This window comes from Peromyscus maniculatus, chromosome 8 (genome assembly GCF_049852395.1).
Source record: "Peromyscus maniculatus bairdii isolate BWxNUB_F1_BW_parent chromosome 8, HU_Pman_BW_mat_3.1, whole genome shotgun sequence".
NCBI classification, from domain to species: Eukaryota; Metazoa; Chordata; class Mammalia; order Rodentia; family Cricetidae; genus Peromyscus; species Peromyscus maniculatus.
Window position 1 is genome coordinate 16,037,350 of NC_134859.1, and position 14,403 is coordinate 16,051,752.

The 14,403-nt window shown below is 54.9% G+C and overlaps 1 protein-coding gene across 1 annotated transcript in view; it reads left to right on the forward strand.

Moving 5' to 3' along the window:
- The first annotated feature begins 6,841 nt into the window (after nucleotides 1-6,841).
- Nucleotides 6,842-14,403, forward strand: part of Neurl1b (neuralized E3 ubiquitin protein ligase 1B) — a 35,592-nt gene continuing 28,030 nt past the window's right edge. The window contains exon 1 of the mRNA XM_006978872.4: nucleotides 6,842-6,976. Within this exon, the coding sequence (XP_006978934.1) occupies nucleotides 6,946-6,976 (31 nt within the window). The 5' untranslated portion in view covers nucleotides 6,842-6,945. The remainder of the gene's footprint in view (nucleotides 6,977-14,403) is intronic.

Below are 14,403 nucleotides of genomic sequence, written 5' to 3' on the forward strand. Positions count from 1 at the left end.
CTTCATTTTTTGAGGCAGGGTCTCTCATTGAACCTGAGTCTGTACCCCTGCACCCCACCCCAGTGCCGAGGTTACAAGCACCTGCTGCCATGCTCCCCTTTGCACACGGACTCTGGAAATCCAAACTCAGGTCCTCACGCTTGTGTGACAGTCAGTTTACACACTGAGCCATCCCCACAACTCTTGGGCAGTTTTTTGGGGGGTTTTGTTTTAAATGTCATATGAACAAGAAGACTCTCAGGAGTGGGTATTTTGAGACAAGGGCTCATGTAGCCTAGGCTGGCCTTGAACTTGGGGCAATCCTTCTGCTTCAGCCTCCCTAGTGCTTAGGTTAGAGGGCTGAGTCACTATGTCCAGCTACATTTTTCTTTTAAGGAGGAATTGTTTTGTTTGGTTTTACTATTATTGTTTTTGAACTCCTTATGTAATGGACTCCTGCTTCTGCCTGGTGAAGGTGGCTTGCAGGCGTGTGCCATGCTGACGTGAAGATACTGTGTTTGTGTCGGGGTTTTGTTATTGCAAGTGGGAGGGGTAGGGTCTCATGTAGCCCAGGCTGGTCTCCAAATCCATGTAATCAAGGATGACCTTGGACTTCTGACTCCCTTGCCTCCACCTCCCTAGTGCTGGCACTGGGATCACGGGTGTGCACCACCAAGCCGAATTTATGAGGTGTAAGGGATTGAGCCCGAAGCTTTGTGGAGCTAGGCGAGCAGGAACTGACCTGCACTCCATCTCCGAAGCTATTCCTCTGTGACATTCTCCTTTAATCTAGATCCTTCTGCCACCACTGTGGTGATGGCGTGGGGCAGCAGTCTGTTCCTGTACGGACGGCCAACTGGACCAACAAGAGTCATTAAAGACTGTCTTTACCCTGTGCTTGGTGTAAACCACATGTCTATTTGTGTCTGGCTTCTGTCTTATCCCAACAGGCCTGGCCATTTATCTACACACAATGCCACACTGTTTTAGTTAGTTTTATAATTGGCATTAATATCCAGTAAAGCTGGAGAGGGCGGGGTAGATGGAGAAGTGGGGGGAGGGGGATCAGGGAGAGACAGGGGAGACTCCACCAAAGAAAAGTAGGTATAGAAATTCTGTAATGAAACCTGTTACCTTGTATGCTAATTAAAAGAAAACTAAAATAGCACAAACCCAAAAGGTACCCACTAGAGGAACTTTTCCCACTTCATTCTTCCTCTTTTTCTTTGTAAACAGCTGTCTTTCATCCTGTAGTTTCTACAGTTTTTGTGAAAATTAGGATGTATTTCGCACGCATGCACTCATGCGTGCACACACACACACATACACACACACAGACACACACACACACATACCTCAGAACTTCGTTAGGGTTTGTATGCACTGGATCTGTCAATCACCTTGAAGCTGACTTCTTTAAAACACTGAGCCAACCAGGCGGTGAATAGCGTGTGCCCCTTCGTTTATTTTAGCCCATTTGGATTCCTCTTAGCATGTCGATAGAGTAGTTCTTGGGTGATCCACCATTTGATGAAGGGTGGGTCTTGCTGCAGGAACGCAGTGAAAGCCAATGCCTCCCTTTTCATAGGGATGTAGTCCTGGAGCCCTGGAATGACCTAGCCAATTGCCCAGCCAGAAGAGGGCAGAATGAGGCCTCAGACCATTTTGCTTGACCAATCTGGACCTCTCAATAGACGATGCTGCAGCAAGCAGGCACACAGTGACAGGTCCAGGGGTGGCTAGCATCCTGAGGACACACACTGGCTGCTTCTCATGCGGTGGCTCCTGTGCCTGGCTGATGACCCACTCCTCCAGTACCCAGAGGCCTGTGTACCTGGACATCTCCACTGCACAGACTCAGAAACAAGGCGGACAGGAGCACGTGACCCAGCCAGGTTCTGCCAGTCCCTAAGGGCAAAGCTGTGTTTGAAGCTGGGCTCTTGAGTGTTCTAGCTTTTCTTTAAAAGTCGGTAACTCTGGGGCCAGTTTTCTACACCTCCAGGAAGCCGTCAGGACTCTGGTTGCTCCAGATAGGACAGGCTGGTCCCTCTGCAAACTCCCAGTCACTTTCAAGGCCAAAAGAAAGAAAGCAAGGGCTCTGGGTCAGACTGAGCGGGCTTCTAGGTTTACTTGTGCCACAGCTGGCTGAGTGACCTTAGATAAGTTTCTCTCCCTCTCTGAGCCTCCTAACATAGAGCAGAAATAATAGTCCCTGCCTTGCTGTAGGAGATGAGGATCAAAGGGAGGGATGACTAAGGGGGGCTCAGAAGCAAGTCTCTCAATCCCTGGTTCCTTTTCTTACCTCACTGCAAGAGTTGCCCTGAGAATCAACAAACAAACAAACAAACAAACAAACAAACAAACAAAGCCCAGATGTTCACGGTCTCTTCCTGTATGACCACAAGCGCTACCCACATGTGCTGGTTTTTAACTTTCCTCATCTGGAAAGGGACTCCTTGGTAGAACTACCTCCTTGCATGATTGCGATCTTAGCCCATGCAAAGGGCCTTGGGGAGCCTGGTGCTCACTCAGTGTGGGCCGCCTTTGCATTGTAACTACCCCAGTAGTGACACAGCCAATGAAAGCCAGGGTCATGGGCTGACTCCAGTCCACTCTGCCTCAGGCTTCTGCCCTGTGCCCACAGTGAGTCAAATTACCTCCACTCTGACCTTGTATCATGGAAACATTGAGTCTAAGCACTCATGACCCAGGCTCCAGCAGAGCTACCCTGATTGGATTTTAGGTAAATTCCCACCTTGGTGTCTCCATCCATCTGAACATGGTTGATATGTCTTCGGATAAGAATGATCTTCTTGTGGGCCTTAGGTGAGCTCCCATTACAGCTGTCTTGAGGACCAAACGTGCATCCATAAACAAAACAAGGAAAACCATGGCACAGGCTTTCCCTTTTCACCTTGGCTGCCAGGTGTGCGGTTGATGGGTTCTGTGCCATGAGAAGCGGTTTGCTCAGAGGGCAGTACAGCAGGAGTGAATCCTGGAGCCAGAGAACTTCAGACCCCCTGGCTCCTCTGATTAGCGCTGTGGCAGGTGGCTTCATCCCTCCGAGCCTGCCTCCTCCTCTAGAGAGAAACGAGAACCCTCTGAATTCTACCTTCTCCTGACTGGGTCAGCCTGACAGCGACTCCACCTCATCTCTGAGGCTGTTTCCTTCCCTGAGAGGTTCCTGGTCACCTTGGCCGGTGGTGGTGAGGACTCACGGGGTTGCTGCCAGGTTCCTGCTCCCCAGCTGCTGGCACTTTGTAAACAGCAATTGATAAAGTGAGGGGTTATGACCCTGAGGTTAACTGAGGTCTTTTCTTCAGTGCTGAGGACCAAATCCAGGGCCTTGTGCTTGTCAGGTGCATCTCTGCCTTGGTGGTATGAGACACGGCTTTGCTCTGGAGCCCAAGCTGACCAGGAGCTCACAGGCCTCCTGCAGCCTCCCTGTGGCAAGTTTGAAGGAGCTTTGTAATCTAGCTGCAGCCTGGACTCTGGCTTCCTGAGCTGGTGGATGTGTCTGCGGTGGGCAACCCCAGCTCAGGTGAGTCTTGGCAGATGTTCCTACTGCTGCCAGGGCTGGACCTGTCAGAGCCGGCCCCCGCAGGAGCAGAGCCAGGGCCGCTGCTCTAGAGGCTCCCAGGGCCAGGCCTCCCACTGCCCACTGCTCTAGAGGCTCCTGACGTTGTGTAACTACAGTGCCGCTCACCCAGAGCCTACAGCCCATGTGATGCCTAAGGAGGACAGCAGTCCCTGTGCTGGGTGGGGCAGGCAGCTGCGTGATGAAGAATAGTTAGACTGACTGGAGGCGGTGGCCATAGCCCGATGGTATCCCATGTGCCCTGTCTCCTGGGCCCTGTGGGGATACTTCCGGCCCACCACTCATTCCTGTAAGCTCCAGTGCCTTGGCCCCTGGTAGAGCTGCCTTTCCTTACTTTCAAGGCACACTCTTTGGAGCCGTCTAAGTTGGGTAGTTATCCCCACTCCTCTTAGCAGCCGAATGCCTGAGGCAAGAGTCTCCTCTTTCTGAGGCGCTGCATCTAAGGCTGAATTTGCAAGCTGTCTTCTTTGGTGTGGTATGTATGATCCCTATGTCTGGAGAGGTGGGAAAGGGTCACAGGATGCATCTATGGTTACAGAGCCCCGGGCACAGCAGGGCCCCATGTTCTCCCCCTCCTTTCATGCTTCTGCCCCCAGGTCTGGTGCCCGGTCTCCTAACCCAAGGAGACAGAGGTCCTATGCTTTCTCAGCTGGCCCTGCTGAGGAGCTGGATTAGCAGGGCCACAGGAGATCAGCATGGACCTGCGGTTTTTCTAGAATGGCCCACCACAGTGCACCCCTGCCACTCAGTGAATTCTGGAAACCTGTGGAACCCAGAAGCCCTCACAGCAGACCTCCTCGCTGTTTCTCACCTCCTGCCACAGAGGTCTCCCCACCTGGCCACGCCTCGGGCCCGCCCTCATGCAACAGCCTAGGTTTCTTTCGGGGTGGGCTCCAGAGCCAAAGCAAGTCCTAGAATGAGCAAATCAGCCCATCCTAGAGTGGCCACACCCCTGGTGTGACTACATTTGAGTTTTACTGCATTGGGTTTGCTTCTTTTGCCCGCAGCTGTCACTCTAGATGAGGAGGCGGGACTACTGTCAGGGCAGCTCCCTCCTTTCCCACTCTTCTCTTCCTCGGCCTTCTTCTCTGTCTTCTCCCAGTCACAGCCAGGCCCCTCTGCAGATATTTTATTCAATGGGCACCGAGTGGGACCAGCTCTGTGTGGTGAGCCAGGGATGAATGTAGCTGAAGGTGCAGAGAGACCTCAGTGAATGAGCAATTACCGTATATACCCCAATATAAGTCAGTCTACATCTATCTGGACTCTAGATAGAGGGCCACCTCCATTTTCCCCCAAGAGCCCATGCATGTAAAGCTAAGTGGTTCAAAAAACAAGAGGGAAGAGGGACAGTCAGACGTCCCCTTAGAGGCTTACCGTCTTACTTACACATACGTATTTTAAGTTCATGGTATTTAACACACGGATTTGGAACTCTGGATCTTCAAGAAATTCTTTGATTCCCAATTCTTTTCCATGTGGTTTGTCGCTATGTCACCACCATGGGGGAGGGGGCAGCATTTTCCCAAAGCACATCTTCACGGAGAGGCTCGATCTCTGCCTTTCAAACCCACGATTCTCATGGGGGCACCTCCTGCACTACACCAGGACAGTAGGGTCTCGGTAGCTGCAGATGAGCATTCTCGAAAACAGCACAGCCTCTTGTTGGAGTGCTCTGAAAGTGGCCTTGGAAGGCCGGTGGACAGCAGCCCCGACCCGGCCATCACGAAGTCCTTCTGCCTCGAGTCTTTTTTTTTTTTTTTTTTTTTTTTTTTTTTTTTTTTTTTTGGGTTTTTTCGAGACAGGGTTTCTCTGTGTAGCTTTGCGCCTTTCCTGGAGCTCACTTGGTAGCCCAGGCTGGCCTCGAACTCACAGAGATCCGCCTGGCTCTGCCTCCCGAGTGCTGGGATTAAAGGCGTGCGCCACCAACGCCCGGCTCAAGTCTTTTTATCTGAGTGAAATTCCTCAATTCCTTTTATAGCAATGGCGACCTCGTTAAGTACCCCAGGCTCACAGAGAGTGAAGGCCCACCCAGCTAATGTACCTTGCCCCCATCAGAGTTTGGGGTGAAAAAATAAATTACCGAGAGCGAGCACTTGCAATTGAGAATTAGAAACTCAGTACAGAGTAGGTCTGGGCATAGCTTCCTGGAGGTGGAGGGTTTGAGGACACCTGAGAAGCCAAGGCAGGGGCTCTCCTCGGAGCACCCCGTTTTATTCACACGGCTTCAGAAGGAGCTCGCCCTCAGCAACTGGGAGATAGGTTTGGGCATCTCTTCCACTCACTGAGCCTCAGTTACCCTGTCTGTGACGTGGCGGTAACAACCCTGATAAATACCGCTATGGGAATGCAGCATATGGGAGCTAGAGTCTGCATGCCAAGGCTAGGGGCTGGGTCTCCTCACCCGATCACCACACCTCCTCCACCGTGGTGTTTCAGCCTGTGAGTCTGGACTAGGGAGGCCCAGGATAGCTGACTTCAGTATGGGAAAGCAGCCAAGGCTGAAAGGTTCTGAGAAAAGACCTATGGGGTGGGCTAATCCACGAGGAATGCTTGCCCCCCTCCCACACACACACATTCTCCACCTCATACACAACCCCGTTCTCCCCCAAGCCCCCAACCAGTGCTACCTGACACCCTCAATGTTGTTGCTGGCTTTGATCACTGTGATCTTGATTGCTAATCTTTCCTGTCTCGACCACTACTGTCCCTTCCTGGAGAGCAGGGACCTTAGAGTTCAGCACAGGGGCTGGTACATAGGGTGTAGCCAGTATTTTAATGAAGGAGGAATAGTGAGCTAATGACTGAGGTCCACCCCCCTCACCCCCCCTCCCCCTCCCTGCCACCCTTGCATACCACCGAAGTCTCTCCTCCTAGGTAAGTGGTCTAGGGAGTGGAGAAGTTCCCAGGCTCCCCAGCTCACCCTGGCTGGACTGCCATGGAGCCCTTGACCCTGTCCTGCGCGACCTGCCTGTGTGACCATCGCCCCTGGAGTCCGGGCACCGCCCAGAGTGGCCCAGCGCCTGGAGGAGGCCTCAGTGCCCCGTGGCCCCTCCCGATTGTCAGAAAGAACCCGCGCACCCCGCGCGGGAACGTCAAGGACAGGAGGCCAGCCCCGCCTCTCCCGCGCCCTGCCGGTGCAAACTTTCAAAAGACGCGGCGGTGGCGGCGGCCCCGCCCCGGCACGGTTGGCGGCGGGCGCGGGGGCGGGGCGGGCGCGCCCGGGCCGGTGGCTCCGCCTCCTCTCGCCGCCGCCCGCGCCGCCCATCTGCCGCCCGCCGGTCGCCCGTACAGCGGCAATGCCCCGCAGCCCGGCCGCGGCCCCCGGCCCGCCCAGCTAGCCCCGCGCCGCGACTCTCGGAGCAGCGATGGGCAACACGGTGCACCGGACCCTGCCAGGTACGCGCGGAGCCGCGCCCCGAGGTGGTGCGGAACGCTCGGTCCTCCCCGGGCAGCCCCAGGCGCGGAGCCCCGGGTGCACGCGGGAGTCTGGCTGCCTGAGCCTGATCCCCGGAGCCGCACCCCTGCCGGGCCGTGCAGCCCCTGCCTGGTTCTCCTGGCCTTGGCCGTGCGCCCTGCGCCTTTGTTCCAGCCCGAGGTCGCTAAGGAGCAAGCCCGGGGCCATCGGGGCTTCCCCCGGCCGGAGCCTCCAGGGGGGCTGCGGGGCGCGGGTGTCCCGGGTCCCCGCGCGCATCCCGCAGGCGCCCCCACCACACGTGCTACTTCTTGGCGGCGTTCCCACGCGCGCCGGGCTGCGCCCAGCTCGGGTGTCCGCTCAGCTGGGGGTTCTCCAGCCCCATCTGAGCCGCTGCTGCGGAGCGCATCGCCCCCTAGTTAAAAGCGCCCTAGAATTTCCCAGACCTGAGAAAGGCGGTGGGCGAGGGGCGTGGGGCGGGCGTGCGGAGGCCGGGGGGACACCACACCTCGTTGACAAAACGTACTGATGGTGGAACAGGTCAGCTCGCCGGGGCTCTGTGCCACTGCCTGTCTGCAAAGAAGCGTCCTCGTAAGGAAGGGCACCCCGATTTTACACACGAACAAGTTGAAGCTCAGATGAAGAGAAATGACCCGATACCGATACCAGGCAGTGGTGGGAGACTGCAAGGGCCCTGTCAGCCCGTTTGTCCCGCCCCCCACCCCCCACCCCCCGCCCCCACTGCCCCAAGTCTTCAGAAGTGTTTGGGCATAAAGCTGGACATTCGCAGCATTTTTGGGCAAAGGCTGAGTGTGTGTATTTGGTGGGGGAAAGCTCAAAGAAGCAGCAAGTTGGCTCTAGGTCAGATTTAGTGCAGTTCAGCTGACACCCGCCCTGCCCCCCCCCCCAGCCCTTCCTCCATCAGTTACCAGAAAAGAGTTGTCTCCTCGCCTAGGGCCAGCCTGAGGTCCAAAGGCTGCTGAGGAAGGAGACAGCCCCTTCTACTAATAAGCTTTCCCTGGATGGTTCCTACTGTCAGCCAAGTGGAGTCACAGGCTGCTCAAAACGCAGAGGTGGCATTAGAACCTGGGTCTGTACTAGAGGAACAACTGCTTCTTGTCACCTGGCTACTGCTAGGATGGGGAGACCCAGCCACCCATCCTGAGGGAGCTGAGGTGTCATCCGAGCTGGCAGTCACAGAAGACCGTGGGTGGGACACCACTCCACTGCTCCGTGCTCAATGGCTTCATCCAGGATGCCTGTGCTGGTCTGGTTAGTTTTTAAAAAGCCATCCTGCCACCTGTGGGTCACACTTGGAGTAAGGGAAGGGATAGGCCAGTCTCACCAGGTGGCCACACATTGCTGGAGACTAGTGCTGTGTCCACTCCCCTGGGGCCTGGTGCTGTGGGTGGGGCACTCTAGGCTGGGGGCTCAGGGTCAAGACAGGTCATCCCATGCTGTATGTAGGTGTGGGAGCCCCCTAGTGTCCGAGGGACCAAGTGAGGGGAAGAGAAGGCACATCAGATATAGCAGGTGCCAGAAATGTGAAGGGCTGTGTATTTTCTCCAGTCTCCCGGCCATCAGCTTCTTGAACCTCTACACCCAGCCCCTCACGCCTGGAATGTTCTTCCTTGTCCACTCCACGCCTCGACATCAAGCTCCGTGGTCACTGTTTCCAGGATCCCTTCTGCAGCCCCACTCTCGGCTCTAACGCCGGGACACCCCCCTGTGACCGTGCGGCACTGCCACTGCCTCTTGCTGTGACTCTGTGTGGGGTCCCATGAGGACAGGGCCCAGGCTGTGATCATCTCGTTCCCTTCCCCGGCTTGCCCATCCCAGAGCCTAGCGCCTGGCACAGGCTCAGCACCGGGTGGTGGAGCGCAAATGGAGCCTGCATCTTTGGCTGAAGGAGCTCTTGGCTCAGGCTTGCCCTGAAGAAGCTTGTGCTTCCCTTCTCAGGGAAGGGACACGTGCGTGGGGTTCATTCCACAGGCCTGGAAATAGAGAGCTGGCATTGGCTGAGCACCTGGGTTCCATGCCAGGCTCCCTACATGTGTGGCTGCAGTCACACACCAACACGATTCTTATCGGGCTGCCTGGGGGTCCCCCTCTGACCTCGTGCGGTTCCCCCTTCCCTCCCTCAGGCCCCTGCTCTAGACTGGGTCTAGACACTGTCATTCCTCCCAGCGGTTGGGGAGGGGGGAGGCTTTTCTTTCTGCCTTGTGGTTCTCCTGAGCATATGCCACTGTGTGACGTAACATGCGTGTGTTTGGTCACCGCTGTATGTTAAGTTCCTGGAGGAGGGCTAGGATGGTTAGTGAGTGAATGCATGGGCTTATTCTCCCAGCAACCCTGGACAGCACAGTCATCACTCCCATTTAATGGATGAAAAATCAAGGTTCAGAGAGGTCAAATGATGTGTCCTTGCCTACAGAGCTCCTCTAGCTTGGCAGCGCCAGAATTGAAATCCAGGTTTATTTAGCTCCAAAGTCCTCACTTCTCAGGCATTATCCTCTCAACCCAGGTCTAGATAACACTTATTAAGTGCCCCTGGTTCAGATAACATTTATTGGGTATTCCACCTTGCACATGACTTGTTACAGGGCACAATAAGGAAATGCCGAAGAAAGGGAAGTGCCCTTTGATTGGTGGTGGGAATCTCCTTGGCAGCTCATCCAAACTGCACCAGCATATTCCGATGTATACCCTTGACCCCGGAGTGAGCACGGGGCAGCAGGAGACCTTGCATCTGCTAAGCTCCTACTGTGTGCTTCCCCCCCCCCTTTCCAGATGCAGATCCACCCTGCAATGTAAGGTATCAGTCCCCTCCAGTTTAGAGGACACAGAGAGACTGGGTAAGTCCAGCTCACACAGGCTTCAACTAAGCTGGGACTTAGCTGCCTGAGATCCACCAGGTTCCTAATGCCATGCGGTGACTGTTCTTCACTTCACCAGCCTTTCTCTGGGTTTTATACGGGGAAAATCAATATATAACAGGTAGAAATGGAGGAGGGCAGCATTCCAGAATGGCGTGGGTAGAGGAAGAGTTCTCCCCTTTTCTCCTAACCATTCTAGACCCTTCCCTGTGCACCTCTGGGGTTCACCGAGCACTGGTTGGAGGAGATGCTGAATTCAAACAATAGGCCAAGCCAACAGCTTTCAGTGTCTGCTCAAATGGCCAGTTGTCTGGGAGTTTTAGTTCAGTTATACTGAGTCTATCTGGGCAGGCTGGACCAGACCTCCAGTGGGTGTGTTTGAAAGGGCCATCTTCGATTTCACAGGCAACAAATGGAGGCTCAGAGAGGTCAAGGGCAGCGGCACTACCGTAGGGAAGAGAGACTGACTCAGGCTTCCTAACTACCACATAGCTGGCGGCTGCTAAGTCTAGAAGGGGTGTACTCATACCTGCCTTAGACCACCCTTCCCACAGAGCCCCTCTCCCCATCCTCCTAGACTAGACTGCTTGGACCGGTGTGCCCAGACCAGGCCCTCCTAGACAGCGCAAACTAGTGAAGCCCTGTAGCTGCCTGGTCCTCTGTTGCCCAGAGCCCTGTCTGCTCACTGAGATGGTGTTCCTGAACTGTGACATTTTCAGCCCCTGGGAAGGTAGCAGTCTTGGTCACCATGCAGTAGCCAGCCAACAAGTGACAATGGCTTTTTCTTCACACCATCGGCCTCCTCTCAGCTGAAGTCTGGAGCTGCGTTGAGTGTCCTTTGTCCTCTTGGCCATATACATCGGCCATTAGGATTTCTTTTGTAGTGTAGCTGAGTCTCTCAGTCACAGCAGCCCCTTCAACTTCCCTGAGACCTCATGCTGCTGACTAATGCTCAGGAGGACTGAGCAAGACCCCTTGGTGAGGCCCTGTAAGGACGCTGGGGGCTGGGCTATGCAGACAGTGGATGTAGGAAGAGAAACGGGGGGTCTGTCCTGTGTGAGCGCGTGGTAGAGAAGTGGTCTGTGGTCTGGACAGAACAGGTGGCTTCTGCTTCGTCCTCTCTGGTTCCATTCTGGCCCTCCCCTACTGTGAGAGATCAGGAAGGCTTCCTGGAAGAGGTTACCTCTGAAAGGAAGTCAGCTGAGTATCTGCTTGCCCTTGGAGTCTTATGTGGCTTGGTGATTTGGTTACTCTGTGGCCACCAACACCTGTCATGTGCCAGGCATGGGGTACACTCTTGAATGTCACAGTCAGAAGGGACACATGCCCTCGTAGTGTAGAACCAGCTTAGTGCCACCCTATCCCCAAACCAAGCCCTATCCTCAAGCCAGGCTGGGCCACCCAAGTGCCTGTCCACTGTGGGTCAGCACCAGCTACTAAATGCTCTTTAACGATACAACGTGGAACAGGTACTGGCATGCACTCGTTATAAAATGATTGTTTTTTAAAGATACATCTTACTATTTTAATTATGTATTTGCATGTGTGTGAGATTGAACACAAGCGCAGGTGTCCTTGGAGGTCAGAGATGTCAGATTCACTGGAACTGGAATTACTATGCTTGTAAACTCCCTGATGTGGGTGCTGGGAACCAAACTCAGACCTCTTAGGAGAGCAGCATGTGCGCTTAAATGTTGAGCAGTTTTTCCAGCCCTAAAAGTTTGTTTTTATTTGTGTGTGTGTGTGTGTGTGTGTGTGTGTGTGTACCACATGTGTGCATTCCGATCCCTTGGAGCTAAAGTTATACAGACTTAATAAGCCACCTATTATGGGTACTAGGAACCAAACACTGGTCCTCTGCAAGAGTGGTATGGACTCTTAACCACACAGCCATCTCTACAGTCCAAGTGGATTCTTTCGAGACAGGGACTCGCTCTGTACAGTCTAGACTGGCCTTGAACTCAGCAGTCCTCCTTCCTCTGCTTCCTAAATGTTAGGGTGTCCCCACCACCTGCTAGGTTCATGCTCACGTCCATGTGACAGGTCAAATGTATCTCTCTGATGGGCACAACCTGTGTTGACAGAGGCTACTTGGCCCCAGGGGCGGTGAGGGCAGAGCCCAGACCTTAGGATAAGGCCACACTGCACCCCAGACCATGAGCAGGAAGCAGGAACGTAAGGAGCAGCTCCCAGGCTGGCGGGGTAAACCGAGTAGTATACTGGGAGCAGTAAGCAAGAAAGAGCATCATGGTCATGGTTGTCATTGGGGAAAGACCTTCCCAGTCCTGCTCCTGGGGGCCATAAGAACTGACTGGCAGGTGCCCAGGTGACCCTCAGCCTCATACCCAGGACTGGATTGGGGGACTCCCTTCAAGTGCCTTGGTCTCAGGTTCTCAGGCCCTTTCCAGAGCACCTGCTTTTCAGACAGAAAGCTGCCCATTGGGCAGTGGGCACACTCAGCGAGGGCAGGGACCGTAGCCTGGTTTTAAGGAGCTGGGTTTTAGTGGTAGAAACCAGCAAAGACACAGCAAGTGGTGGTGACAGAGGAGACCCGAGGAGGATGTGGGGAGGACTTCCTGGAGGAGGCACACGCTATCCAAGGAAAAAGACTTTGTTGGGAAAGTGGGAATGGCTGGCGAAGGCAGAATGCCTCCAAGTCCAAGACCCCAGGTTTGAGAGGAGGGTGGGAGCAGAGCTGCCGAGTTCTGGGAGTGCTCATGGGGTGACGGAAGGGTTGTGGCGGTAGGGGGGTCTGCAGATGGGGTGCAATCTGCTCTCTGGCTTCCCCGTCAGGGTCAGGCTGTTTAATCGTCCACAGGTGGGAAGAGGCGACTCTGTACCTCGCATCTGTATTTAGTGCTGTGCTCTGAGGGAGTAAAACAGAAGCGTGGGCTGGCAGTGGTAGTGTTTGAAGCCGAGGGTGAGGGGCAAGACAAGGAAACAGACCCAGAATGGTAAGGACACCTACCCTGGGTCAGGTGACTAAGAAGTGGCAGGTGACCAACCCAACCCCAGGCCTGCCCTCGGGAACCTTTGTCTCTCATCAAGTGGCTGCCCCTTGTCCTCATCCTAAGCATCCTGGGACACACCTTGTCTGTCACCTGGAGGTGATGTCCCTATCTCAGGTGCCTATGGTAAAAATGTCCCCTCCCAGCACCCTTGGCTCCGCATCCACAAAGGTGGGTGTGGCTCTGCACTGGTCTCTTAGAGGGTGTGTGTGCCTGCCTAGTGGAACTCGAACACCAGGGTGACTATGGCGGACACCACAGGCCCACATTTGCTCACCTGAGCTCCGTGAGCAAAGCTGAGAGCCTGGCTGCCACGCAAAGGCAGCCTGTCCCCACGCTGGCCATCACTGACACACAGGCCAGGGTCCTTGATTATCTCCTTGGATCTGTGACCTGCTTGTCCTTCAGCCAGCCAGGTAGTATAACCTTCCAAGCCTCAATCCCTTCCTGGCACACTGAAGTGATACTTCCATTCAGATGTGCCAAATTCTGGACCAGTAGAGTGCTCGCCTGGCTCCTTAAATTGTGAACCCGCCCAGGCAGCAGGCTGCTCCATGCTGAGCCTGGATCAGGTGAGGAGACAGACGCAGAGTAATAAGAACTGCTAATGTGTGTACCGCAGCCTGCCTGTCCAAACACTGTTCTAAGCTAGCACACTTGTTTAACCCTCTGCCCAGGCCCTAATACCCACTGTGGTTAGCCCCATGTAACTGGTGAGAAACAGGTACCAACAGGGACGGTCTCTTGCCCTGGGACACACACACAGCTTTTGCCAGTTGGCGTGCAGGCATGCTCTTCCAGGGACTGCCGGGTAGAGGAGGGCGCCCCCTGCAGGTGAACTCTCAGCAGCGCTCTGTTCTTTGGTTGGTTGTCCTGAATCCTGGCCCCCTCCTCCCCTGCAGGAATGATGGGTGGGCGGGCATGCTCTGGGTGGCCTGTGGGTTCACCACAGGGACCTGCCTGAGAATCCCTCAGGTCTTTGTACATATCTCCAGCCCTTGCCAAAGCCAGTCAGGGGACAGCCACTGCCCTGGGGCTTTCTGGAGAGCACAGCTGGGTGGAGGCCCACACCATCCTATGGAAGTACCGCCATTGGCAACTTGGGGCCTCCAAGACCTGTGAGCTGTTTTCAGACACGATGGGCAGGGCAGTGTGGGCAGAGAGAGGCCTGCTGTTCCAGAGAGACAGATTTTAGCACTGGAGGACTTCCTCATGTCAGGGCCTCCAGGGTGAGGGAGTGCTTGCCACAGGAGTAGCTTAGCAAAGCCGGACATCACAAGGACCCTAGGAAGACAGTCCACTCTCCAGTCCTGGGAAGAAATTCCCTGGTGAGCCAAGGAAGCCGCCTGTGCCCCCCTAATAGTCTACAGGGGTTAGACCCATTTTACAGATCTGGAGACTGAGGTAATGGGAAGCTGCCTGCTTCACCTAATCCAGCCAGCCTCTATGTAGTTCAGCTCAGTGGTTCAGGTGTTGGTGAGCATATCCTGGAACCTCCACCCAGGACAGCCGCCAAGCTTCCTAATC